The sequence below is a fragment of the Durio zibethinus genome, chromosome 26, assembly GCF_047325235.1.
Source record: "Durio zibethinus cultivar Kanyao isolate XHJ-2024 chromosome 26, ASM4732523v1, whole genome shotgun sequence".
NCBI lineage: Eukaryota > Viridiplantae > Streptophyta > Magnoliopsida > Malvales > Malvaceae > Durio > Durio zibethinus.
Window position 1 is genome coordinate 3,742,015 of NC_143187.1, and position 27,599 is coordinate 3,769,613.

The 27,599-nt window shown below is 36.6% G+C and overlaps 6 protein-coding genes and 1 non-coding gene across 24 annotated transcripts; 2 read left to right on the forward strand and 5 right to left on the reverse strand.

Moving 5' to 3' along the window:
* Positions 1–189: 189 nt before the first annotated feature.
* Positions 190–4,051, forward strand: LOC111274132 (uncharacterized). The gene is made up of 3 exons (XM_089755559.1): positions 190–1,310; positions 1,831–2,019; positions 3,148–4,051. The coding sequence occupies exons 1-3, from the start codon at positions 1,136–1,138 to the stop codon at positions 3,810–3,812; spliced, it is 1,029 nt and encodes a 342-aa protein (XP_089611685.1). The 5' UTR covers positions 190–1,135; the 3' UTR covers positions 3,813–4,051.
* LOC149511227 (U1 spliceosomal RNA) lies at positions 318–478 on the reverse strand. The gene has a single exon (XR_016334461.1). It is a non-coding gene; the product is annotated as a U1 spliceosomal RNA (small nuclear RNA).
* A 2,838-nt stretch (positions 4,052–6,889) lies between the features above and the next one.
* Positions 6,890–7,730, reverse strand: LOC111274134 (uncharacterized). The gene has a single exon (XM_022858774.2). The coding sequence runs from the start codon at positions 7,625–7,627 to the stop codon at positions 6,992–6,994; it is 636 nt and encodes a 211-aa protein (XP_022714509.2). The 5' UTR covers positions 7,628–7,730; the 3' UTR covers positions 6,890–6,991.
* Positions 7,731–8,123: 393 nt separating this feature from the next.
* LOC111274517 (uncharacterized) lies at positions 8,124–10,473 on the reverse strand. 2 transcript variants are annotated; one of them, XM_022859222.2, is made up of 3 exons: positions 9,797–10,473; positions 8,758–8,829; positions 8,124–8,680 (listed from the first exon to the last, which is right to left on the reverse strand). In XM_022859222.2, exons 1-3 carry the CDS (start codon positions 10,382–10,384, stop codon positions 8,672–8,674), a joined length of 669 nt encoding a protein of 222 aa, XP_022714957.1. In that variant the 5' UTR covers positions 10,385–10,473; the 3' UTR covers positions 8,124–8,671. The 2 variants fall into 2 exon arrangements, with proteins under 2 accessions (XP_022714957.1, XP_022714958.1); XM_022859223.2 differs by having other exon boundaries at positions 8,124–8,395; positions 9,797–10,471.
* Positions 10,474–10,914: 441 nt separating this feature from the next.
* Positions 10,915–16,375, reverse strand: LOC111274516 (putative disease resistance protein RGA3). 9 transcript variants are annotated; one of them, XM_089754928.1, is made up of 5 exons: positions 16,057–16,375; positions 12,359–15,153; positions 11,851–11,916; positions 11,381–11,569; positions 10,915–11,248 (listed from the first exon to the last, which is right to left on the reverse strand). In XM_089754928.1, the coding sequence occupies exons 1-3, from the start codon at positions 16,228–16,230 to the stop codon at positions 11,868–11,870; spliced, it is 3,018 nt and encodes a 1,005-aa protein (XP_089611054.1). In that variant the 5' UTR covers positions 16,231–16,375; the 3' UTR covers positions 10,915–11,248; positions 11,381–11,569; positions 11,851–11,867. The 9 variants fall into 9 exon arrangements, with proteins under 9 accessions (XP_089611054.1, XP_089611055.1, XP_089611053.1 ...); XM_089754929.1 differs by having other exon boundaries at positions 10,915–11,252; XM_089754927.1 differs by having other exon boundaries at positions 11,381–11,691.
* Positions 16,376–17,729: 1,354 nt separating this feature from the next.
* Positions 17,730–21,529, forward strand: LOC111274518 (ras-related protein RHN1-like). 9 transcript variants are annotated; one of them, XM_022859224.2, is made up of 8 exons: positions 17,762–17,818; positions 17,941–18,027; positions 18,827–18,913; positions 19,023–19,190; positions 19,698–19,746; positions 20,402–20,475; positions 20,826–20,919; positions 21,187–21,529. In XM_022859224.2, the coding sequence occupies exons 1-8, from the start codon at positions 17,777–17,779 to the stop codon at positions 21,285–21,287; spliced, it is 702 nt and encodes a 233-aa protein (XP_022714959.2). In that variant the 5' UTR covers positions 17,762–17,776; the 3' UTR covers positions 21,288–21,529. The 9 variants fall into 9 exon arrangements, with proteins under 9 accessions (XP_089611485.1, XP_089611484.1, XP_022714959.2 ...); XM_022859225.2 differs by having other exon boundaries at positions 18,836–18,913; XM_089755355.1 differs by having other exon boundaries at positions 21,077–21,261.
* Positions 21,530–22,390: 861 nt separating this feature from the next.
* Positions 22,391–27,436, reverse strand: LOC111274519 (kinesin-like protein). Its single transcript, XM_022859231.2, has 4 exons — positions 26,166–27,436; positions 25,300–25,478; positions 23,756–23,979; positions 22,391–23,408 (listed from the first exon to the last, which is right to left on the reverse strand). The coding sequence occupies exons 1-4, from the start codon at positions 27,181–27,183 to the stop codon at positions 22,607–22,609; spliced, it is 2,223 nt and encodes a 740-aa protein (XP_022714966.2). The 5' UTR covers positions 27,184–27,436; the 3' UTR covers positions 22,391–22,606.
* Positions 27,437–27,599: the final 163 nt, after the last annotated feature.

Below are 27,599 nucleotides of genomic sequence, written 5' to 3' on the forward strand. Positions count from 1 at the left end.
TTTCTCTCCGTCTAAAATACACAGCAGCATTTTTATTATTCAAAGCCCAGAGAACCAATTCATCACATAAATTCTTGATTTAGTCCTGGGGATAACTCGTCTAACCAAGTCATAAAATGTTGCAGTTTCTCAGGTCTGCAAAAATACTAGGTCAAGTACTAGAAATGCCAAAAAGAGTTATCCTTTAGGGCTATATTGTTCAAGTATAAGATATGCCAATAGAACCAACTTACTAGAAATGCCAAAAAGAGTTAACCTTCAGGGCTATATTGTTTAAGTATGAGATATGCCAACAGAACCAACTTAAGACTTCTTTGGTAGGGGCCGCGCGAACGCAGGCCCCCGTTGCCACAAATTATGACGTAGGCTCTCCCGCTTGGGGAGACCTTAGAGCAGCACCCTTCCCTAGTGCAATGGAAGTCACTGCCCTAGGCCATGAGTCTGCTAGATCACCCATTGACCCCGTCCAGGTAAGTATGTTTAAATGTTGCAGCTTGCTTTGTATTTATAGGTCCAGCGCTTTACTAGACTATTATCTGAGCGATGTGGGCTTAATAAAGTAAAAGTGATAAAAGTTAAGTGTGATTTCAACAGCGATTTTAAATTCAAGAAAGACACTAATCAACGCTCCTTTTATGGATACATTTAAAGGTAAATCTATAGTTAAAAACCATATATACTACACCGTCTGTCCCCTTCTTTTTGTAAAAAGACTGCTGTTATTAATGTCAAGCTGTGCATCAAAAGATCGAACTGATAGCCATGGTGAGATAAAGAAACAAAAGCCAAAATCAAATTGTACCAGTTGACGAGTCTAAGTTTTAAAGGGTATATTCTTGTGAGTTGTGACCATATCCTGGTTCAAACTCGGTCGTTTTTGTTAAGGAATTGAAGTTGAATAAGTTTCTCAATTTTAACGATCCTCTGTTTTTTGAACAAATGGGGGAATGACAAAGTCAAAATCTCCATACTTTGTTCCTTGATTGTTGAGTCATACTATTAGTATGGGAAAAAAAATGCGGAGGTTGGAGGACGAAGCGACACGTTTCTCAGAATTGCTAACAGAATAACTAACTGACATTTATGAAAGGCGCGAAGAAAGAAAAGATCAGAAGCGGAGGCCAGAGAGAGAGAGATGGCAACGAGTAACGAGAAAGATGAAAGGAGAAGGAGAATGTCAGAGAAAGGGTTAAATCGCATGTCTCACATCTCGGGGCGTGCCCAAAGCATCTCCTCATCTTCTTTACCACCTCCTCTCGATCATCATCATCATCAGCATTCACAATCACAATGCCTTGATCAAACCAACGGTAACCTCTTACTTTAATGGCTCTATAAAAACATCTTAGTTTGATGGGTTTCCATTGTAATTAGATCAACATTTTAGGTATCTGTGAAAGCTTGGAGAATTGGCTTTTGTTTCTTATTCTTGGTAATCGATTGGTCACAATGTGGATGGAAAAGAAATGGGCTGATGGGGTTTACTTTATAGCTTCATAAGGTGAAATCTGCAAAACAAAGTTGAAAGAGAAACTGGTCATACGAGCCTTTGTTTCCATTAAAAAGATGCGTTCTTTGGATTCATGGCCTGTTTCATGTCAATTCTTCTATTCATCTGTTCTTTGCTACCTGACTCACTGAGACTTTCAAAGTTATTTGCTTAATCACTGAATCTTCGACACCATGAAATGAAAATAATGAGAAAACCTGCTTATGGGCTTAGTAACGCTTGAATTTAAGAGCTTCTTGAAAGAGAATAAAAAACGAGAGATAAAACAACCATGCTTGTACCTTGTAAGGAATTGTAACCATAACCCAGTTTTCTGACAGATGCAAAGAAAAAGAGCTTTGATGCAGAGAGCGAGGAAGCCAGAGATGAAAGGAGGAAAATTGGGGAGAGAGGGTTGAATCGCACGTCTCGCGTCACAACTCAAAGCAATCCTCCAATTCTTAATCATCATGCATTGTTCTCCAACGACCATCAGGCACCACAAACACATCTCTCTGGTCATGTCAGTGGTACGCAATGTGCTTGGTTCTTATTCATCTCGACTCAATGCAAAAGATATTCAATTGTTACTAAATAACGGTTTAATGTATGCAACATTTAACGGCTTCGTCTGGACAGCATATTAAACAAGACAACTTTAATCTGGCCATGTTCTTGAGAGCATTAACCTTCCTTTTAGGTAATTAAAACCTTTCAGTATGTGACCAAATACCAAATGTACTTAGCCTTGAAAGAGAGTTTGAATTTTAAGAATTGCTTTCGTCCTCAAACCTATTACAAACCTACATAAGCATAAGGCATTCGCTACACTATGATAACCTCCTTTCAATCTGACCTTCTTTTCCAGCTCTTAGGTAATGATAAATAACCATTTCCTATGTCAAAGCTGATTTTATAAACGGCCACTGGGTGCAATGCTATGTACACAGGGAATGCGATTTATGATTTTATGCTCAATAATACCTTTCTAGCCAATTCACAATCAGTGCTTTCAAGTTTAATCCTAACTAGTTCGCAAACCTGATTGTGTAACACTCTAAGAGCATCAAAGAGGGCTGTTCCTGTAATCAAAGGAATGTTACCAAGCCTGAACTTACTTTGGTCCTCTCATCACTTGGTATCAATTAGTATAGCTGGATTTATTTTGTAAAACTGTCTTTTATTGCCACTGTCAGCTACGTTGAAGACCTGTTTGAAATTAAACAATTGGAATGCCTCTGGTAGTGTTTAGATCAATGCTGCTCTAGTATCTATAAAATTAGTGCTCTCTAGGAAAAGAAAAAAACCTACCTGCAACATAGTATTTGTTTCGAACTTTACAACTTAATTTAAACCAAGTCAAAACCACAAGTCTGTGCATCTGTTTTGGCTAGTTCATGGACCGAGGTTTTGAAAATTTTAGTTTATTCTCTTAGGCACAAAACTGTCAACAGCCTTTCCTCAATCAGTCTCATAGACCATGGAATTACCATATTGAAAAGTCTAACTTCGGCAAAATTTTCCTATGCCATGGCTGCATAAGAAAGTGATGAATTTGGTATCTTAATTATCAATAGCGCTATAGGAACATGTCGTTATTTATGTTACATGGAAGATACATGACATTACACCTTCATTATATTTAATTGGTTTTGCAGCCGGACCTGTGGGAGTGGGCGACGCCTCTAGTTTTAGTTATCTTAAACACGGTGGTATGTATGAAATTTCAAGTGTAAACGCCGTTGATGTTGGCGGCCAATCTGGGCTAAAATTGCAGAAACCGGGGACTGATAAGGATGCAATTTCTGCTATTGTTGTGGGAGAAAGGGATGAATTAAAGCCATTGAAGGAGACATCATCACTTCAAAAGGCATCGTCCAATGCGGATTCACTCCAAAAACCATGCAAGAATCAACTTGATTTTTTCTCTTCCAAACGACTGAATTCCTGCATTATAGCTTCAGAGAGAACACGCAGTTTTTGTGCCCTACTGATAGCACTTTTTGTACTTCTGTCTTATAGTGATTATACCCTGCTTGGAATGAACATTTTCAGGTCAGAGAGCATTGTAGCCTCAAGGCCTCTTTACATAATTTTTCTGACTGACTTGACAGTTGTGCTTGGCCGACTGTTTCTTGACAAGAAAGGAGACTCTGAGGAGGCTGAGGAAGAAAAAGCTGGATGTCAAAATAATAAACGTAACTGGGAAGGAGCAGTTAAGCTTTTGGAGAGAGGTTTAGTGGTCTATCAGACAATCCGAGCACTTTTCATAGACTGCAGCATTTATGCAGTGGTGGTCATTTGTGGCCTTTCTCTAATGTAGCTTTTGTTGCTAGATGATACAATTTGTTCTACTCCAGTCTCAGCAAATGATACCAAGAAACAATTTCTTTTTTTCAATTCAATGTTTATTCATTGTCACAGTATTCAACTGAAGCTCATATTCTTCTGTTGCTATGACCTTTGCTTCCAATCTGTTTATAATTTGTAAGCACAGAATCAGAAGATTTCTTTTCCACATCAAAACTAGTAATTTTTACTTAAATGGACTTTCAACCGTAAGTTCTGTTATCTTTCGATTTTGAATCAGGTATGTCTATCATCCTTGTGTTGTGAGTGACAAGTTGTCATCTAGCATATCTGTCATTTAGCTTACATGGATAAACTAGATTTTTGTTTTTAAAGATGAGCTGGTGATTGCGGAGTCCAAGTGTTTCAGAAAGAAGAGCTTGTATGGTTTACTGCCTAGACGTATAGGATATCCTCTTTCTACTACACTCAGCTTTTCCCTAACATCTGAATTCACATTCCATGGAGCTTGGGAGTGACTGCCACTCTTTTATGCACATGCTTTTTGTTGAAATTTTGCCTTGTTTCCGGAATCTCCATGTGGGAAGGTCCTGCGGCATAAAATTCATTAACTGTTGTAGGTGGAATTGGTGAATGACTTATCTAGGTTGGTTACAAGCTCTCAATCTTGATGCTACTTCGGCTTGCAATTAAGGATTAAGCCATCGCTCTTGTATTTGAGATTTCATTTAATGGAAAGGGGGACCAAGGTTTTTTTTTTTTTTGGACCAACTGTGTACCATATCCTTGAGGCATGATTGCCAAAGAATTCATGCAAAGTTCATTTTGTCTTTTACATAACAACCACCTGCCCAGTGCTAAGCAATTAAAGAAAGATCTGTTTTCAAGGCTTTGCAATCAAAGGATAGAGTTCTCTTCTATCCTGTGATTTCAAGCTGGTTTGGTTGGTAAAGTTCTATACTATACTCTAACTTATCGAAAGCCAAATGGTTTTAATTCAACCAGTGAGTAAGATCTCCATGAAGCTATAGCATATACACCGCAGCCAAAGCTTCATTTTAAGTTATAGCTTCAGAGCAGACATATTCTGGGTAATTGTGAGAATTTTGTGCTACTTTCACTCCTGGACCATGCCTCATTAAGGTCCAGTCCGGGGACTTATACAACTAAAGTAGTTGAGTCTTGGCCTTGAGGCTTTCAAGACATTTATTTCCCTTTTGGTCAAGATGGTGTCATGAGTCATGAATTCAGGCGCAGTACAATAATACAACTTATAAGGACAGCCCCCATTTTCTGGTTGGATGATTTAATAACCTAGAATCATTATTCTCTCATTGGATGTTTAGGCTCCACCAAGAAGTCTGTCATAAATTAACTTAAAGTTATATAGGAAATGAGAAGGGAAACTTTTTATCGCATATCAGTGAATTTGACAACAACATATAGCCCATCCTGTTCATATATCTAGGTGAATGGCTTGGTAAAAAACAAAAATTCTGGTAAGCACCATAATTGCAGTGGAGAATATCTGATCTGAATCTGTACCGGGGCTTTTCGCATTGTATTATATAATCGATAAAAATTTGTGGCATTCAGATAGTCACTACACTTGTTTTTTGAAGTCTCCATTTTCTTATTATCCCTCCAAAATTATTGGTTATGGTGGTTGAATGGGCCTAAAACCAATGAACATTGAACCATGGTTAATTTTTATGATCCATTTATGCACGTTTATTTGTTATTGTTATCTGCTTCAGTAGGGTCTGCAATTGAAATCAACAGAGAAAGACTGCGGCCTCAGCTTTTTGACAGAAGAAAGGGAGCCAAGCCATGCACCAAATGACACTTAGATTTTCACTGGGCCTTATTTCAGCATTTTTTTCGAGCATGTGACCTAAACCGTTGCCAGGACACACTGGTGAGACAGCTGGGTCCTTATGTAAGAAGATATGGTTGCACCATGATTTGTTAAATTGTTATTTACTGTTAACCATACATACCAGAAGAATCCCAAAAAGATAAGGTTTATTTTTTTAAAAAATGAAAAGAAAATATAAAAAAAATTTCAGTTGTACAATGAAATGATTGCTATAAATTTTCACTGTAAGAAATTAAATTTTAGGTGAGAGTCGAAACCAGGATCAAAACTACTTTTTCCAAATTTCATTTTCAAACTATTAATGCTTTAAACTAGAGCCATACTGGAAAAGAGAAAGGAAAGATGTTTCTGTTACCAACCCTAAAAGGAATCCTATCATTTTTACAGGTCTGGAATTGCAGTAGTCGAATAATTACTTCTATATAGCAAGTAGATGACCATGACTTTCATTCTAACAATAAATAGATCAGCTGGTCATGTTGCTTTAGCCGATGGCAAGTTTTGTGCCACTAATCAACATGATTAAAATAATTTTCTTAAGGTTCATAGGGACTCACACCGCGCCACAGTTGTGGTTCATTCATAAAACGACAGCATAGCAAGATTAGTCATAAAATGCAGCTGTGGCACTGTGTCTCTCGCACCACACTGCTAAATGAACCCTAATTAGTAGTATAAACACAGTAGAAGGTTAACAATGTGCTTTATTTAAAGGTTTAAATTAACAGCTAAAAATATGTTGTATTGTGACTCAACTTGCCTACTCTAGTCCGAAAAAAACAACGTGCTTCTTCATTATAAAAGTGAGGAAAGCTTGTTAGTTGATTAACAGTATTCAGTTTTCAACTACCTCAACTTATTATTTTTTCCAAAGCATTCCTGCAAGCTACAGAAATAAAGTACGATAATCCCCCATTTGAAGATTAAAAACTATTTTGATCATCATTCATCATTGTTTATAATATTGCCAATGTCCCTTAATTCTAAAGAGAATAAAAAGGAAATGCCCTTAAGATTCCTTTTGCTAGAATGGGTTTGCTTCAACTTTTTCAATACTAAAAGGTTCAGATAAGAAATGTGATCACTTCTAAAGCATATCTTCAGTTACTAATGATCAAAGAGAGAAGGTGAAGTAAAGAGGCAATAAAAAGAAGAAGAGGAAGAAGATTAAATGGCATCATCAGTACAAGAAGAGAACGAGATCATCAGGATTTAGTGAATCTAACATTAATTGATTTATCACATCAAAGTCAAAATACAAACCATTTTCTTTTATTTTTATCTTATAACTTGCATCAACCTACCAATCCACTCTACTCAAAAACCCTTGAGGGAACAGCAAACCTAGCTGAAAAAGACCTGGAGAGGTCATCAGGATCCGTTGACATCAAGCCCTGATCAAAATTCTGTGCGTATGTATAAGGATCATAAGAAACGTGTACCCGAGTACTCGATGAACAATCAAAGATCTTCTTCTTTTCCCTCATCAACTTTCTCCATAGCATTCTCCAACTTGGCAGCTTTGATCTGATCACCAACCCATTGACGGAAAGCATCCGGTCATACCGGCTTTTTGCATAGCCTCGGCTCCATCTCAACTCCTGGGTGCCTGAGCTGCACCAATTGCTGAGTTCCATTAAAAAAAAATAGAATTTGTGGTTTTTTGGATCTTGTTCAGGCAAGACTGTAAAGCCTACGGGTACATGCAGTAGGATACTTATACAAAGTAACATGCTTTCAAAGTCAAATCCTATGATGCCCAAATGATGGAATTTTTTCCAAAAGTAAACCAAAATTTCAGGGTTAATTAAACTTATCATATTTGATTTGTAATGATGGTATTTGCAGTAAGTTGATGCTGAAATTATGCTACATGTGATGGTCAGTTTTTTTAATGTTCCTTTGGGTCTACTACTATAAGTTATTATTAAAACAGCTAACTGTGTCATTAATGCCTTGACTGGCAAAATTTGCAAAATTATTCACCTATTCGAATTATTGGGTACTAGTTCTGCTATGTTTAATCAATATATACAGCAGTATTGTCTTATCTTCATGTGATTATTTTTTACATATTTTGGAAAAAAAAAATCCCGTTGCTTTTTGTAAATGGGCTCAACTCCCAAGGTAATAACACTCTTTTGGTATGATTAGGTGAATTCCTTTAGGCCTAGGCCCAGACATCTTTTCCATGGATAGATTTGTCTTTGGTGGAGCCCAAAAAATGCGATCTTCCATGCCTCAGCCTGTGGCAAGCAAAGTGCTCTGATGGGTGAATACTATATTCAAAATCTAGTTTGATAAGGAATCTTAAAGGTGAGCCTGCGGGCAGCGGCCACCAGCTCACCTACTAAAAAGATTATAGTTTTTTTTAGTGGTTTGGAGATTGAAATTGTGCATCTCATACACCAAGTAGATTTTCCATGCAGCCCTACACAAGATATATAGAATCTACTTTACTATTAGAAGTTCATAAGCTTATAGTAAAATCCATTTTATACAGATTGATCCATTCTTACAGTATGAGGGAAACAGGATCTGCTATATTACAATATCATGATATGCTGCAGAAGTTTCAAACCTCACTCTCCCAAACCTGTTTCAAGATTTACAAATAAGGGTTGGTCAATTTTTCAGCTTTTGCTGCACCTCATGCAATCCAATCCAATGCGTTCGAGTTCATTTCTGATATCCAGCTAGCACTTCCAAGTTCATTTCTGATATATGAACACAAGTTAGCAAAACAGATGATACACCATTACTTCTGGAAATGAACTGCTTGTAGACCCTCCCAAAGAAGGGCTTGATCAATCAACTATCTAGCCAACTATTGCCCTGTAATTGCATGGCTGTGGGGCTTTGAAGTTTTGAATTCGGAGCAACAACTGAACATTGTATCATTAGCAGTCTAAAAATAGCAGATGTTTCACATTGAGGATTGCAGTCATTTTAAAAGATGTTAGGACGTTAGTGTACAAGTCCCTGGAAATGCATCAGGTTTTCTGTGATAAAAACAGGAAACTTTGGTACAACTTATGACTCAGAAGAAAAGGAACATAATTTTTTGATACATCCTTACCTGAGGGTAACAATTTTGGCGTATGATGGTTTGATAGGTTCTGTTTACCACAATCTCGCATGATACTTTTGCCTGTTGAATAATTGGAATAAAGAGGAATCTAAAATCATGAAACAGAACAGAATTCACCTTGAAAAATTAGGTGCTGAAATGATAAAGATAATGCACAAGTAACAAAATTACTTAGAAAATGACATTAATGCTTGATGCTCAGCTCTGTTCATTGTATTTCTGAACACAACGGTTAATTTGACGAATTCAAGTGAGGGTGTTCAATTGCAACCGCCTTGTGAGGAGCAACACAAAAACAAGAAATCATCAATCTACATTATGTTTGTTCCAAACTTCCAAAACTTACGACCATAGATCTTGTGGTCAAAATGGAATATGAAATGTAGAACCCAGAGTTTAACACCCTTAAAAGATGATATCCAACAGGTCTAGGTTCAAATTCCAACACCTAAACCCCTTTCCCTATACCAACTGCAACCTCTTTTGTGCCAAAAAAATGTAATATGATCATTTCGCAAACGTTTTTACTTGAGTTTTTAACCAATGATTTCCATATCAATAAGTTTCTTTTGAAAAAGAAACTATTGGACTATAAATTCCCTCAATCACTAACCCATAGGAAGCACAGTAAGTTGCAGCTTGCAAGCTATAGTATTTAATTAGACAGGAAAGGCCTAATTAATTTCCTTGAAGCAATTAGTCACATATAAAACCTTGATTCGAAAGACTAATCATGAAAGTTCAAGAATGACAAATTGAATATGAGGACTACCGAGCAACAGAATTTGCTTAAATTATACTGCCATTTTTTGTTCAATCAATGGTTAGTTGCTTAAGCTATCCCCCCAACTGAAAATTTTCCTGGGAAACAAATGATTGTGGCAATCAACATGACAAAAACAAATCATAAAGCTTAATTCAGCTAAAAAGCCAAATCTTAACATACACGAAAGTAGATCTTGACGAATCAAAGGTTGTAAGAAAGCAAATATAATAATTTAGAAGGAAAAAGCTTTGGCTTTTTTACCTTCAAAGGGAACTTAAAGAAGAACAGACCAAGCCAGCCTACAACCTCCGTAACAGTATCAAAGGGGACAGTTCCCCTGGCCAAATCTTCCAGCATATACACAACGTCGGACAACACCTCAACCCCATTAAGCTGAAGCTCTGCCTCCAGGTAAGACGACCCCATCGCCCTCACGTGACTATGCTCCGACTTCACATGTCCCAGCATCTTCCCTCTGTACCCTACGGCCACGTCCAAGCTGGTAAAGTCCATGGAATACACGTCCGAATTCCTCACTTTCAAAGTAATCAACAAAGATATATCTAGAGCAATGATAGGTATTGTATGAATTTGCATGCGTTTTACATGCATCCGTACAATCTTAACTTCAGGGTCAGACGGCCAGAAAATGTACACCATGGCAGCTAACAACACCAAGGAAACCGTGCACAGTATCCGACAACCGCGCCAGTGGAGTCCCCCCAGGCGATAGTAGGGTAAAACGACGTAGTTTTGATCAGGAGGTTGGGATGGTAAAGTAGTGTAGTAATGGGATGGCGACGGTGGTTCTTCTGGTGATGATGGTTGTTCAAGTTTGGAGAGAGCCATTGACACGTGAAAGTGAGAGAAATGTTACTTGGGACTTAGGCGGAGAGTGTTTGTCAAGGAAGAGTGACTTATGTTCGGAGTGAGAGGAAGGTGGGTTTTTTGTTTGCTTCCACTTTATTAGGTTTGCTTTTGAGTGTAGCCAATTGTGAAAGTTTTGTTTTTCTCTCTTTTGGGTCAAAAGATACTTGAGTTTTCATCATTTGATAAAAATGGTAAAGAGAAACTGTGTGAATGATTAGTTGTATAGTGCAATAAGGTTATTGGCTGATTTTGTTGACTGAATATATATTTAAGCAAGATACTATTTTTTTTCTTTTTGATACAAAAGCAAGTAAGTTTTACTCGGTCGGTTCATCAATCAATGTCTTTCTCGATTCCTTCATAGGGTTCGGTACAAAATATCAAAAGAAAAAAAATTACATATTATTAAAATTTAAAATTTAAAATTATTTAATATCGTACAAGTAAAAAATAAACATAAAAATCATTTAATGCGTGTACATGTAAATAAAGTCCAAAATCTGGTACTCTTAAAAAATTCAAACTTCTGAATGACTCAATTACGCTTGGGTTCCACAATCAGATAATGAGTACATAGATTTTTCATTCAAACGTGTTATTACAAAAAATTGCAACTGTCTCTTAGGTTGTTGCTTGGAGAAGTACTTCTGACTTTTTCACAGATGAGGCTGATGAATGGATAAGTTACACTTTAATTTCAATAACGGATGATCCATGTATGAAGAACGAATGATAACGCTTCTTTTGACAATCTCCTTCGAGCGGATCTCTCATAAGAAACAAAGAGATACAAAATGTTTTAGTCACCTTCCTTGCTGGCAAATGACATCCCACATCCAGTTCCTGTCTTCACAACATCACAATAGCAACCAGTTAGAAAACATCACTTCAAAACTCATATATATGCCTAAACACCAAACTACTAATTACTTAGCTCCATGTATTATAAAAATTAAAAAAAAAAAAAGAGATTACCTAGTCTGGTTCCTTGCATCACCCAAAAGGTTTATGGGGGAATTTCCTCTTCACATGCTTTGAAACAAAAGCATTATCACATGAACTTCAAATACCAGCTCAGGCACCAATGGTTGATTATGCATGAACGAGTGAGATTGCATTCCATGCGTCACCAAAAGTTTTATGGGGGAATTTCCTCTTCACATGCTTTGAAATCAAAAGCACAAACACATGAATTTCAAATACCAGCTCAGAAACCAATGGTTGATTATGCATTAACGAGTGACATTGCATGTATTTTTATAAAGACGCCTTGAAACAAAAGTCACCTGCTACATATTGACTATAATTATTACATTCTCTAGCAAGAAATCAACATCAAATTGCTTGCTAAGAAGAAAGAAAAAGGTTAAGGAAGATTACATACTTAACAATTTTATGACCGTTTGATAACAAATGAGATAAAGAAAACTATGGTTCATGCATACCTGTCCTCTGATGCACATCAATTTTGTTGAAATGCTTTGTGGAAATTGATAGAACTTAACAAAGGGCTGACAAGCAAGCAAATAGTAGAAGAGAATTAGCTATGGTAAAGATATAATAGCATTGATGTAACAGAACTTTTCTTTTTTTTCTTTTTCCTGCTCATGAAGAAAAGTAATCAAAAGTTCATTTTTGCTAGATTGTGTTAAAAAAAATAATTTACATTAGCTGAAAAATATTCATCTCTAAAATACAACCATGGTAAGAAGTATGTAATGAAATTAAAATTAAATGTGCTGCAAAGGAGTTTGCAAGGCTATTATTGCAAATTCAAAACCAAAAGGCAACAATATCAGAAAAAGGCAGATCCTAAACACATGCCAGTTGTGGATTGATGTATACAGAAATATGAAAAATTTTAGACAATGCAACCGCAGATTTAGGCAAATGATATGCCATACACATGAATGTACTGTGAATTGGACAGATACTGATGAAATATAAGAACACCTGTGTAGTGGTTGCAACTGCAATACTCCAAACTCCTCGACAGAAGAGCAGTTTGCTTGCATGCATAGACCATCGATTATGATGCTAGGGATGTGAGAAATTTTGAGCCAGTCCTCCCCTGTATCCTTTCTGCAACGTTCTGAAAGAATAGGACTCTGACTTATTTCCAATTGTTCTAGACTTTTATTCTGAAGAACATAGTATGGGAGTGCACTTAACTTCGGGCAGGAATCGATTGTTAGGGAACAAAGCCGAGGCATAATATTAATATGCTCTTTTCCTTCACTTGTTAATGGGATCCAATCATGCCACTCTTTCATATAAGAAAATTCAAGATGTTTTAAACTAGGAAAGGCAATAATAGATGATACAGATGATTCTGCAGATGAAGACAATGATATCTCTTGCCTTTCCACTTTCAAAAATTCGACTCCCACCTCTTTCAAACTTCTCATTTTCCCTATATAGAGTGATTCAAGGGATGGCAGTTTCCCCAAGGGAGGCAAAAAGTTCAAATGAAAGCAAAAACCCAGTGAAATATGCTGCAGCTTGGTCAATCCCAGCATCCAGTTGGGGAAAATGGTGGAGCTACTGTAGTACCATATCTCCAATTTTTCCAAGCAAGGAGGTGGTTGTAAAGCTTTAAGAAGTATTTCATCATATCTTCTAAGTGGCCTCTCAGACTTCAACCTCTTTCCATTAGTAAAATCTAGAATCAAACTGCGGAGGCCTTTCTTGTTTTGAAGTTCTGCTTTCTTAGCTTCAGTCACATCCCACACAACTCCCAATCCACTGATCTTAAGATGTCCTCGAAGATGTATCAAGCTTCGAAGATCTCCAAGGCTAGCTGCTTTGCTGTTAATGCCCCCATCCATTGCCACAAACACCCTCAGTGTCTGAAGGTTTGTTAATCTCCCAATTCCTTTCGGCATTGCCATCAAGCTCAAGTCTGTCAGCTCATTCTCAAGATGACTCAAGTTGATTAGTTTTCCAATCCCGCATGGCAATTCTTGGAGTCTATCACACCATGTAAGGTTTAAGGTTTGTAAATTACATAACTCGCACAGCGATTCAGGTAATTTTTTCAATTTTCTATTATGTTTCAGGTTAAGGTATCTCAAATGAACCAATTTTCCTATTTGATCAGGAAGTTCTTCAATTGAATTTCCAAACAAACTGTTACTCAAATTTAATGTCCTCAAACGAGTCAATTGATCAAACAACTTGGGCAAAGATGCGCTTAGTGATGAAGTATCATGATTGCTTGAGTCAATAAGGAGGCTACGCAACTTTTTGAAACAGTAAATATTAGGGTCTATCGGTACAGCTTCTTTACGAATCAATGTTACATGACGAGCCTTATCAAAAGAAGACCCTACTCCTAATTCTTCAAAACCATTAATTGCCAGCACCAAACATTCAGTTTTCGTTAAAAGTTGAACAAAATCATGTACTATATCATGCATTTTGCATTCAATAATATCACTGTCAAGTTCAACCTTTTTAAAATCCTGAAAAAAGGAATGCATCTTCAGCTTATCAAAATATTCCTCACCAACAATCTCCATCTCTTTGCACTTTGCTCCCTTCAAGTAGTCTTGCGCCATCCACAACTTGATCAATTCATCTTTGTTTAAGATCTTATCTTTGGGAAAAACAGCACAATATGAAATGCACTGCTTCAGAGCCAAAGGTAACTCATAATAACTCAAAAATAAGGGACGGAAAAGATCTTGTTCAGCCCCTTGAAGGTCCCATATTTCGCTATCCAAGACACTTTGCCATTGTTCTCCAGTTCTCTTGAACTGCAACACACCGCCTAAAATCTTTGCAGCAAGTGGCAAGCCCTGACACTTTTCTGCAATTTTCCTGCCAATATCTTCTAAATTTTCACACTCCTCACTTGTCCTCCCATAGAATGCTCTATGGCTAAGTAATGACCAACATTCCTCCTGAGACAAGGGATGTAATGGAAATAAATTTGCAGTTGTTGTTCCCATAATTATTGCAACTCTTTCCTTACGAGTGGTTATCAAAATTCTACTACCTGGAGAACAATACCTGAGGGAATTTCTCAATTGCTCCCATTTTGTTGCATCTTCAGTCCACATATCATCCAACACAAGAAGTATTTTCTTCCCCAAAATATGACTTCGAATTTGCTGCAAAATGTTATCCTTGCCAAATAAATTCGGAGTTTCACCTTTAAATGCTTCAAGTATCTCTTTGGCAATCCTTATCTCATCAAAAGGGTTTGAGACACATATCCATATTCTCTTGTCAAAATGACTTTCAACTTCATTGTCATTGTAAACCAGTTGAGCAAGTGTCGTTTTCCCTATTCCTCCCATCCCTACTATAGAAATGACACGGAAGCTCGACCCTCCTCCATTACTATTCTCTCCCACCAACATGTTCACAAGAATTATTGTCTCTTGACGCCTAACATAAACCTCTTCTTTATCTATGAAAGATGCAGTTATTTGCCTTTCGGGTTCTTCAATCCCCTTCTCTAACCCAAACCTATACCTATCTTTCTCAGTAGTTATACAATCAAGTTGTTCATTCAAGCCTTTTATCTTCGATGCAATATTATAGTATAGAATACTTTGAGAGGTACAAGAAGAGATAGAATAGCGTATCTTCTTTAGCAAGGGAAAATTTTGGACTTCCCTTTGTTCTTTCCCAAGTTGAGATTTGAGTTTGGCAGTATTCCACTCATCCAATACATCATCAACGTCATAAGCTACATCTTTGAGTTTCTTTAACCAATTTCTCACACTGGCATCCTTCACCTGTTAAAGGCAAAGGTAAGATTAACAATTGTATCAGCAATTCAAGTATATATTCAATGAGCAAATTTATACAGTCCAATAATTTTAGTCTGAAATTCTGTCCAGCTAGACACAAATGGACTTGAAGCCGACTATGTTCGGACTTAAAACATTCAAATGAAAAAGCATTTTATGATTTTTGATCATGATATATATTTTATGGTCGAAAGAATATGCTTCATTCATTGGGAATTATTTTAGGAAGTTATTCAAAAGGTCAAAGTTTTAAGATTTCAAATTCATTTTTGACTTAGTATGAATTCAATTCAATCCACTTAAAGTTCACTACATGTCTATCTATATCCTAAAAATCTAACACTATTGTTTAAAATCTTGAATTCAAAACCCTAGATTTATCCAAAACAGAGACTTTCATATTCAATAATTCATTTTTTCTTTAAACCAAAAGATTTAAAAAGCCAAATTTAAGGATCCCAAACTCAACCTCCTAAAAAATTATATTACATCATGTCTTAATATAACTCAAATGCCTTTTTGCGAAAAGAGGGAGGTGAGGGGTGCCTAGGCTATATTAGATTTCAAAATCAAACCTCTTCCTTTTTTTTCATTCTATTTACGTTTATATATTCTCTAATTTCATTTCAATTTCGGATATAATTTTTTTTTTTTTAATCTAAATTTAACCCTCGACCCTTATCTATATGTGCGTAACTTCTCTCGAAATCACAACCTCCAAAGTTTTATTTGCACATATGACCTCTGAGCTAATTCTAAGTGCTCAAAATAAAAGTGGGCTCCGATTTAAATTAATGGAGGAAAAGTACTTGGAGGACCCATGTTTGACAAAACAGAAGGTACATGCTCCATACATACATATATAATACTCCATAAAAAAAAAAATACCTGTTTCATTTCTGCATCTTTAAGAACTGATAGGATATCCTGAAAATGAGAGGTCATTTTTCGGATTTCTTCTTCAAGATTCAGAGCCACCTCAACTTTGTGCTTTATCTCATCGGGTATCATTATCAATGAGCGCAAATTCTCCAGAATTGCTGAAACAATTGATTTCGCCATTGCTTTTCTTCAGACTGACGGTAAATTCAAGTACCAACCCACGGTCTACTCCAAACTATTTTAGAAGAAAAAAAAAAACCCAAAAAAACGTGTTGGCTTGATCGAGATCGTGAAGGTAGGACTATTTTTTTCAATTTGGAATTATAACTGGAATTGGGGTTCTTGTTGTATTATAATCGGGAATTTGAAATTTGAACACTTTCTCAACTAATTCCTCTTTTTGGTTCTTCTTTTTACGCACGCAATTTAAAGCAAAGTTGTCGACGAATTTAACTAAAAAAGTGCAGAAATCAGACGTAGATGATTTCTTTACCGTTCGGTTCGTTCAGACAGTCGGTAGAGGGGCCCAGTGATATAACGGCTTGCTGACCGCGAAACATTTGTTTTTCTTTTAATTTTTAATAAATTTTATTAATTTAAAAATGGTTTCTTTACCGTTCGGTTCGTTCAGACAGTGGGTCGTGGGGCCCAGTGATATAACGACTTGCTGACCACGAAACATTTGTTTTTCTTTTAATTTTTAATAAATTTTATTAATTTAAAAATGGTTTCTTTACCGTTCGGTTCGTTCAGACAGTGGGTCGTGGGGCCCAGTGATATAACGACTTGCTGACCACGAAACATTTGTTTTTCTTTTAATTTTTAATAATTTTATGATTTTAAATACAATATAATAATATAAAATAAAAATAATATAAATAAATAATAATTTAAAATTTTAATAAAAATTATATACAAATTTTATAAAAATAAAAGCTAAAATATGTTCATCATAATTATAACATAACAAGTTTTATATTTTATTTATATTTAACATAAAAAATCATTAAAAAACATAAATGACCCATTCTAATTTTTAATTTCTCAATTTTTGAAACTCTTAAAACAAGCTGTCTGTGGTTAGGCAAGCCTGTCTGTCGAAGTCGGCGAGCCCAAACTAGGGCTCAACTATGGGTTTTAAAGCCCAGACCCAATTTGACCCAATTTAATAATTAAGGAAATTACTACTTAAATTTTTTTGTGATTCCAAGTTCTCGAACTTTTCTCTTAAAAAAAACGTTTTCGAATATTATTTTTTCTTATCAATACAAGTTATACTATATAAATAATACAATTTTTATTTACATTTGCTGCAAAAAATTATCTAATATTTTTTTTTTCTTAAAAATGGATGAGCTTGAATTTAATGTTTAATCCCAATTGAAATAATGTCTATCTTTTACTTTTCTACATACCTGTAATTCAAATACTTTAATATTGTTCTTTGATATAGGTCAATACGTAATGTGTTCGGTGCTAGGGTAAACTTTGCAATTGAATTCTCTTTCTTGTTTTGAGAAACTCTGCTCTATGTGTATGACATATTTTGCACTTAAAAGTCTTTAAGTCTTACACATGTTCATATAAACAATCATGCATATAAAATTGGAAAGTTTTGTGGGATCCCACTATATTCTATTGGCCCCCCTAAGTTAGCCCCCTACGTTAGCAGCGCAACAAAGAATGGAAATTGGATAAAACTACCAGTCAACGTTGCAATGTAGTAATGGTAGTATTAGGAGCTCAATTACAAACTCTCCAACTCCAAGTCTCTAACCTACCATTCTCATTCAATGTTCCTTGCTGAACAATATACATGGTTTTTTGCCTTTGACAACTTTGAAAACTTTATCTATCTAATTCTTTCTTTCCCTTTTCTATTGTTCTCAGGGAAGTCATATCTCTAAACTTTTGCAATCTGATCAAAGCGTTCAATGGCAAGACCTGGTAACAAGATCATACAAGCCAAGCTGGTGGGTATGTCTTACCCTTCTTTTTTTTTTTTTTTTTTCCTTTTATCAAAACGGGGTCAGCCTGTTTTTTATTTTTCTTTTCCTGCTGAGATGCATGTCCTCCCTTGATCTCCTAATTCAGCTAGACTGCAGTGTTTCTTTTATAATTTCTTTGGTTTTAGTCCCTGAAAGTATCTTACAGATAACCTGGAAAAGCAGATTTTGGTGATTGATGATATTTGACGGATATGATGGTGCTCTTAAGCTTGTAAATGTTAAGACTGATATGCTGGAGTTGATTATGGTTTTCATGCCTTATAGTGCTGCATTTTGTAGCATTGCCTCTAAAGACGGTCTATAATAAGCAGGAACTTGTAAATTTGACCCAGAAATGTTTTGTGGCATATTGGATGCTTCATGCCTTCATGGAGGGTGAATTAGTCTCTGATTTGTAGGTAAATGCGTTTGAAAGTTACAATTTTACATGTTAGAACCGGCCATTGAAGACAATCAGAAAGCACATCACCTACAATTACTGTAGTGCAATTAATTAATCAAAATTCAACATTGTTTGGGATCCATCAAAATTTTCTATAGGGCCCATACTTTAAAGTGGTAGACTGCTACGTAATTTTTTTGCTTTAATTGTAGGATTGTAGTATAGATAATTGTAAGTGAAATACTTCCCATCGTTGCATTTTCATTTGATGCAACAAAAAGATTAAAATGGGCATAAATGAAATACCTCATTGGATAAAGAATTTTTGTGACAAACTGCATATTAGAGGAGAATCTCGGCGGGGAGATAAATTTTAAAAGATTAGATTTTGCAGGTGCTTCTAGGGGACATGGGAACTGGCAAAACCAGCTTGGTACTAAGATTTGTCAAAGGCCAGTTTTTGGATCACCAGGTCCTTGTTCTTCTATTATTTATTCTATATATTCTTGTCTGCTCATTGTTCTTCAAGTATCCAATATTGATTGTAGTTAAGGGCCTTAATTAAATTTGTTTACTTCTAGGAACCAACAATTGGAGCAGCCTTTTTCACTCAGATATTATCAGTAACTGAAGCCACCGTAAAGTTTGACATTTGGGATACAGCAGGACAAGAAAGATACCATAGTTTAGCTCCTATGTACTACAGAGGTGCAGCAGCAGCTGTTGTTGTTTATGACATCTCAAGCATGGTAACTTTTGATTGATTTCATCCAGTTCAATGCAGTTTGTTAAAAGCATGGTTAGATTAAGCAATGTTAATAATTAATATTATATCAGGAATGTTGCCATAATCAAATTGAAATTCTTCTCAATCACATTGCTAATCAAAATTGTTTCCAGCAGTAGTCATTAAAACTCTTTATTGCAACTATTTGGAACTTTAATAGATCTATTCATTGCAAGTTGATGAGACTTTGAGTCTTAGGCCTCTGTTTCTTCCACCGTTTCTTTCTGCCAAGATATTAGTTTTCAGGTGCCTAGTCTCTTTCTTTCCCTAATGGAATGCATCATTGCTTCACAAAGTTTTTTGAATAAACTTATAGATGCAGCAATGCAGTCTGGTTTTTTTTGTTAATGAAAATTAAAGTATATGGCTTGTTTAGGTACCCTGGAGCTGCTAGGAAAGCGATTGGTAGATGATCATTCCAATACTATGGAATATTGACATATCTGTGTTTTTTTTATTCTTTCTTCAGGACACATTTGTACGAGCAAAGAAATGGGTTCAAGAACTACAAAGACAAGGTGAGAACTTCAATTTGTAAAGTCAAGCATTTCCTTTTTGGTATTTAGCAAAACTTTCAATTCCTATTGAGTTATGTGATTGTACGAGTATGAACTCATAACGTTCCTATTCAGTTCTAATTGCTAAGTGCATTTCCTCGTCCTCCACCTCCTTTGAGAAAAGAAAAAGGAAGCCCCATAAATAACTTTCAATTCAGGTTTCCACTAGCTTTCTTTCCCTCCTGAAATATGGTTTTATTTCTCTAGGAACTGGTATGAAACTCTGAAATTCTGTTAGATTTTCAATTTCTGCTGCATTTGGTAGACATGACTCAGCTTTATGACTTAACTTTAGTGCCTCTTAAAATTTGTTTTTTTACTTGTATGTATCATATGCCAAACAGAACAATATAGTTTGCAATTTGCATTGTGATGATTATCTGCCTTCCATCATAAGCTGAACAGCTTGACTCCGATTTAAGTATTTTTCAGTTCAAGAGATACAGTTTGTATCTACTCAGGCCAACTCCAATTTTCTAAGTCTATGTTTTCTCCTATCTGCACGACCTCTATAGATATTATACAAGCCTGCAATGGTTTTTGGTTATGGAATGATTGTTTAGCTATAAATCCACAGCTAATTATTCTGTATGTGATCTTAATTACTATCTCTAAGGAAATGCAAATTTAGTGATGGCTCTGGTGGCAAACAAGTCCGACTTGGACTCCAAGAGAGAGGTTGAAAATGAGGTATTTGCAAACTGCTTACCTTCCTACTTTGAGAGTATAGCATAATTTTCATTATCGTGAAAAAGAATTGGCAACTGTTTTTAAAGTGCTTAGAGTGTTTATCCGACTAGCAATCTTCATACCAGGCTTGAAACGCTTTTCTTTCTCAACAAATTCCCATCATAATGCTCCGCGAAGACGATCTCTATCCATATTTATGCTATCTATACGAACGCAACGCAGAATCAAAATTAACTTTGTTTTGATAATAGCCATCAGATGTATCTTTATAGTTTTAGTATTCTTTATCTGAAGTTACTAAGGGCACTCACACTTCAGTAAAATTTTCCTACACTTTCATTTATTTGCAGGATGGAGAACAGTTTGCTCAAGAAAATGGAATGTTTTTCATGGAAACGTCTGCAAAAACTGCACAGAATGTCAACGAGCTTTTCTATGAAATAGGTATTTGTCTTTCACCTTAATCCTTATCGATGGTTGATGGAAACATCATCTCATTGGTGCCAACGCATCAGACCAGTTTCATGTTGGATATACTACAAATTGCCCAAACAGGCATTGTCCTGCACTAATGAGCATGCATGATTCCTTTATGTTCCAGATATGCAAACTTTGCGGTTTCAACATTTGGTTTTTGTTAATTTTGCGCATCCTTTTCTTTAGTAAACTGAATCTGCAAACTTCGATCATTTGCTGCTTTCCTATGTGCAGCAAAGAAGCTGGCAAGAGCTTGCCCTCCAAAGCCATCAGGGATAAATCTACACAATGAAAGACAGGAAAGAAGAGGAAAGCGATTTTGTTGCATAGGTTGAAAGTCATACCATCTCAAGATTTCAAGTGTAACCCATTTGATCTCAACCCTGTCGAGTGTTCCAGAGCTCTATGCTATTTCTTATTTCAAGTGCCAGATAGCTGATTCGGAGCTATTCTGCAAATTACTATAATAATTGTAAATAGATTGCTCATATGCTATCAAAATAACTGTAAATGACTAAATACTGGAACAAGGAATATTGCTTCCTGATTTGTATAGATGCTTATGGAGTTTTACCAATATGCATGTTGTTGTCCACAAATTTCAAGAATGGCAAAAAAGGTCTATACTAATACAACCTTCCAATTGCTTTATTTCAAAGCTAAATAGGCAAAAGTAACCGAAGGATGTTTGGCTCAAGTAGGAACTAGGAAAGACAGTGTGTTCTTCTTTTCGTCGTCCAGGTTCAAATCTATTAAGAGGTTGTAGGAAAATAGTTTCTTATGAATTCGCTTAACCTAGGCTAAATAAGCTTGCTTGACTAGCTTGGAGAGAGGATATATTGACCAAAGCCCAAAAATCTCCTACCACTAAAAAAAATAGGCAAAGGTATTATACTAATATAACATATGAATAGCTTCATTCTATAATCTTATTAGTTAGGGGAAAGTAAAGGGGTGATTGATCTACATTTGCATAAACTACAGAGGTGACGTTAGAAATTTGCAACCAACAAAGATAGGACAAATATGGGTAATAAAATTTCACATGGGAGTAAAACAAGAGCACATTCATATAAAGATAGCAGACAACCATCATCTGGCAACCCCCTAGTGCAAACAGCTCCAGACAACACAATCCTATCATTTCCACCAAGAAAAAACATTGAAACCTCAATCCTTTTGTGACAACAGCTGGCTTTAATCCATCCACATGGCAAACAACTGGTGGAAAACAACAATATCTTGAATGCAATTTATTTTCTGTTCTTTTTTTCTTTCCTGGGAAGGGAGCTTTGTGTGAAAGAGACTGCAGAGGTGCTGAAAGAAAGCATGGCTTTGAGTTGCCCTGTTGTCGATCAAAGAAGAATTCGTTTCATTCTTCATTCTTAGCCTAACTGGGAAAAGAACAAGGTTTTGGAAGGCCAGAAACAGCAATCCATTACAGAAAAATATGAATTCATCCATTTCATCACAACACTTATGATAACAGTGAACTTATGACATCTATTGTTATATTAAAAACCACATCAAAGTGTTGACTATAAATACCCATTAGAGTTTGTCCTTTACTTTTCTGTTGGACGATTTTAACTATAAAAAGCACATAAAAGTACATTATACATAGAAAGAAAATTACATAAACATACAACCACTTCTATGAGCCATGACTTGGAATCTTTGAAAGTGATATGAACCTTAACTCTCCATACATTCTTGAACAAGCAACCGCAATACCTGTCATTGCTCTAAAGAGCTCTGGCAAGCGAGTTTTAAGACTCACCAAAGACTTCTCCCTCACCTGAATACATAACTTCTGGTAGGCCTCTTCCTCTTCTTCCAACCTCTTCCTCACTGAATCCACCATAAACTTTCTTTCAGCAACAGGATCATTGTTAGGGTTGTCTTCTGTCCCCACTGGATCCAACTCCTCTGGTGTTCTTCGCTGCGTGTACTTATGGTACCAATCCTCAAATTGTCGTTGCTTCTTCAGAAGCTCCTTCCGAGATTCCTCACATTTTTCCTTCATCTTCATTTCATCTAATTGATGCTGCATAATAGTATCTATCACATGAGCAAAGTTATTAATGGCACTTCTTGCAATCTCATCTGGAAGGTTTTCAAGCTTGTCCTGCCAAGCAAGGAGAAGCCATTGAATAGGGGGATTTTCAGCCCTTGGAGGTGAAGAAACTTTCTCCTTCAGGTTGCTTTCAATGGGAACGAGATTTAACCTTAACCAACTGTTCAGGGCTTTTATGTACTCTTTCTGGTGGTCTACAAGCTTACAAAACTGCATGTGCCAATCCTGCACAATTGCTAACAGCTGGATGGTACGCTCATGGTGGTGGTCACTTGTTTCCTTAGGGGATTGAGAGAGGTCCAGATTATCTCTCAGGACTGTGACAATCCTAGATTGGCTCTCATGTTGAACTTTCATGTTTTCCCACATTGTCGCCATCCTGCAATTGACACACATCACAGCACATATCATCCAAGCTTTGAACAAGGGAACAAAATTCAATGACTTCATCATCTGTTAAAGCAACTTAGATGCACCTTAAGCAAACACACTAAATTGATGATAAAACTTAAGATTAAGTTCCAATGAAAAAAAAAAAGGAATAGGGCAGAAGACTGTGTAAGGTTACATGCATCTATGAGTGAATGTTACTACTCCATATATACAAAAAAGAAGGGGGCTAGGAAAAAAAGGACTGCTCGGCCATTCAAATCCTTTCTTGGGTCGAGTCATGTGCCTTTTCTGAGAAAGTCTGGCATAAAGTTAAAACAATGAACTGCAACTTACCCATTAACAAGCTGAACAAGTTTTGGATATAGCTGTTCATCTCGCAATCGATTTATCTCTGAAACCGTTGAATCCATGGATTGCATGTCGACAATATATCTGGTATGTAGATGACTTACTGCCGCTTTTGCCTTTTCAAGTGCCTCAGAGTTGGTACCTCGTTTCTTTAGTTTGTTTAGAGTGGCAACCTTCTTTTGGTACTCAAACTTCATATGCTCACTTGCCTATCCATCAACAATCAAACCCAAAGAAGATCAAAGGAGTGCTTAATTCTAACTGAATCAAACAAAAGCATCTAAATGCAGTCCTTTACAAAGGTGCAGATGTGCTCCCATGAAATGACAAAAAGGTTACTTTTTAAACTATCCAACTCAGTATCCCACACTAGTCCATGACAGAACAAGGAGCTAAGGTTATTGCTAATTGACATATGAAGATATGCATATTCATGGAAACAAAACAGACATTGCATTAAAGAAAATCAGGAACTAAATAGAGCAGCTACTTAACATCTATTTGACTAGTAACACTATCTTGAACAAAAGTAAGCACCTGAAGAACACTTTTCGTTTCCATCAACAAGGCTGCTACAGGTTATTTCTAGCAAAACAAAATAAAATTTGAAAGGCCTAGTCCTCCATATGCGATGCATCTTAGTCTCTTACCCCCTCCATGATGTTCTAGTATGACATGCCTACAACACAATTGACTTGTTCAAAACTTTAACATGTGAGCATAGATCATCTTCTCTTGAATAATCACATCTTAGGACTTAAGTGACTGGTGAAGATGAGATTTTTTTTAGGGGGAATGCAATGACTTACCAGCCAAATGGACCTTGCATTTGTAGCTAAGTTACAGAACTAAGATGAGAAATGTACACTTTTTTTTTTTGGTATGCTCAGAAAAGGAACAATACAGTTACATCCCACTAATTATCTACTACAAGAGGATTGGCACTTGGAACAATCACTCAGATTTAACACTATGAATGATTCAACATACAAGAAGCAAATTAGTTCTAGATCAATTACACCAAACCTAAAATGACTCAAGTTTGTTGCTTCATGTGGCTATAGCTTACTGATGGTCTCGGTCTATGCAAGTATGCATGTGTTCACATCATCCAAACGAACAGAACTTGCAGCAGAGCAGTCGCAATCTGAACTATGATATAAAAGTCCAAAATATTGGCCAAAAGGCTAGCACCAGCAGTGAATCAGTGAACAACTATAACATCTCTAGCCTACTGTTCAACAACTATTTAAGACAAGGTAACTACATATATAGGCCATTCAATCTTGGGAGTTCAATCATGCAATAAGGAATAATAGCATTATAAAAGAATTGAATGTATTATGCTGGTTGATTGGCCAAAAAAATCCATTATGCCGGTTTACTTCATCAAGAAGGTATCATATCATTGAGGATTTTAAACCAGATGTTTTATACTATTAGAAATAAACAACAGCATAGAGGTCAATCAGTAGAAAATGAATAAGAGGACAAATGGCAGAAGAAGAGAAAGAAACTCTTTAATATACCTTCACTTCATCATAAAGCTTTTTTTCCCATGCAAGCATTTTATCCAACACAGTGGCATGAGTCTCATTCTCCTCTGAATCAAAATCATCCTTCACATTATCAGCACTGTCTTTTAATCCTCTAAATGACCGATTCCAAGTAATAACACGCATTACTCTCGCAGAGTGATCAATGTGTCCTGCAAAGCATAAATTAAGATAATAAAATACCTGTTTAAGGTACATTATATGAATAAAATAATCAAATTATTCCATTCCAGAAGGAAGGAGAAAAAGAACAAAGTTATTAGCCAAATTGTCAAACTTCACCTTATGATTTTGCACAGCTGATCTCCAGTTAATGGTAATTTAAATATTCATTTATATATGTACAAACTAAAACAGCTATACTCATAAAACAGAAATGGAAAACACCCGCCATTCAATGAAAAGAAAAGCTTTCTACAAACTGAAGCAAAAACTTCTAAGCAAACACAAATTGTGCTTCACTAAATCAAAATTGACCAAATTTTTTTAACAAAGTTTAAACTACCGATATGCAGTGAATAAATCTAAACCCAAACCCATTAGCTCTATGATTACGGCAAGATCCATCAGCATCCAAAATCCAAATCTGAAAATTTCTCGTTCTAATAACTCAATGTTACACAGGAATGAAAACCCAAATTTACTCATTAACATTTGAAATCCAATCTCAGAATTTTGATGCTGAATTGCTGATACCAAACGTTATGAAATTGAATAATAATGAAAATTATCTACAATTCTACTAATTCATGTTAAGAGAGATCAAACAATCCAAATCAAAATCTGTAGAATTCCGCACTGATGCTCAATTTCATAGTACAAAAGTCAAAACAAATTACCTCGATTATCAGCAAAATTAGAGTGATAATGCAACCTAGTAGCCTCCAACATCTTCGAAACCTCATAAGCACTCTCTGAGGCCTTCAAGAAATGATCATCAAGTTGAGTAAAAACCTGCAACAAATTAAAACTCCCCCTCACCGGCCTCTTCTCCCCTGTACTACCAACCCCTACTTTTCCACCCTTCTTGCTCCCCTTCCCTACCCCAGCCATTGACGCTAGCGTTTTCTCCGCCTCCACCGACGCCTTCTGTCCCCTCTCCACAACCACCTCCTCCTCCCTCATATTCTCCTCCACCACCTCCTCCTCAACTCTTCTCGGCCTTTCCTCAAAAACCTTCCTTTCCACCTCCCTATTCTCCACCCTCACTTCTTCCACCTCCCCTAAACTTGGTCCAGGAACACTATCTTCCGTGGGAAAGAAGTAATAGTAAGTCGAATCCTGGGGTGGCTGTGATTGCATTGCACGCGCGTGCACCGTTGCCGATGTCACCATTTCCTCCACCTCCTCCGCTTCCTCCACCACTTCCCTCCTACTCCTACCCCCACTACCACTTCCCCTATAATTCCGCGATCTTCGCTTCACCAACGAACTATTTGCTTCCACGTCATCGTCCTCCTCATCATCTTCCGCGATCGTGGTCGTCGACGTATCCCTTTGCTTCCCATTCAACGGCATCTGTATGGGCATACTAGCCGACCGTTGGATCGGAACCCCCGGATCGCCGGCAATGCTCCCGGGAGGCGGCGGCGGAGGGAAGAGTTTGTCGACCGAAGGCGGTTGCAGGGAAGGTCCCACGATCAATGGCCCAGGGTGAGAAGGGAGGTTGGCATTCTGGACCTCGCCGTGGGCGTAGTCGCTTAAGGCAGCGCCAGTGTTTTTTAAGGACATGGCATAGGCGGAGTGAGCAGCGGCGAAAGCGTTTCGCGCGGCAACCGCTTCTTTCATAAATTGCTTCCGCTCTTTGCAGCGGGTAACCGCTTCTTCATTCTCGATCTTTGATTGCGAACAACCCATCACTCCCGCAGAGTGTCGAAAAAGAAAAAACAAAAACAAAAGAATTAAAAATTTAAGGATTTTTAGCAAAATTTGAAAATTAAAAACGAATAATTCAATTACTTTCTACTTTTGTTGATAGAGAGTTTTTGCTGGGTTTACTACCGTGGCGGAGTGACGAAGAAGTAAGTTCTTGTTTTTTTGGAGCGTGTGAAGCGGTGTCGTATTATTATTTGGGAGGACGAGACAAGAGCATGGGGATTGGGCCAGGGTTGTTACTTTTTTGGATGTAAAAGGAATAAATTAAAGGGGGAGAATTTTTTAAAATTCATCAAATCAATTAAATAAAATAAATAATGGTGGAGAGATAAAGATTAAATGATCATTGTTCAGATTAAAAAAAAGGTTCGGTCAAACTTTGCCTTCATAATATATTT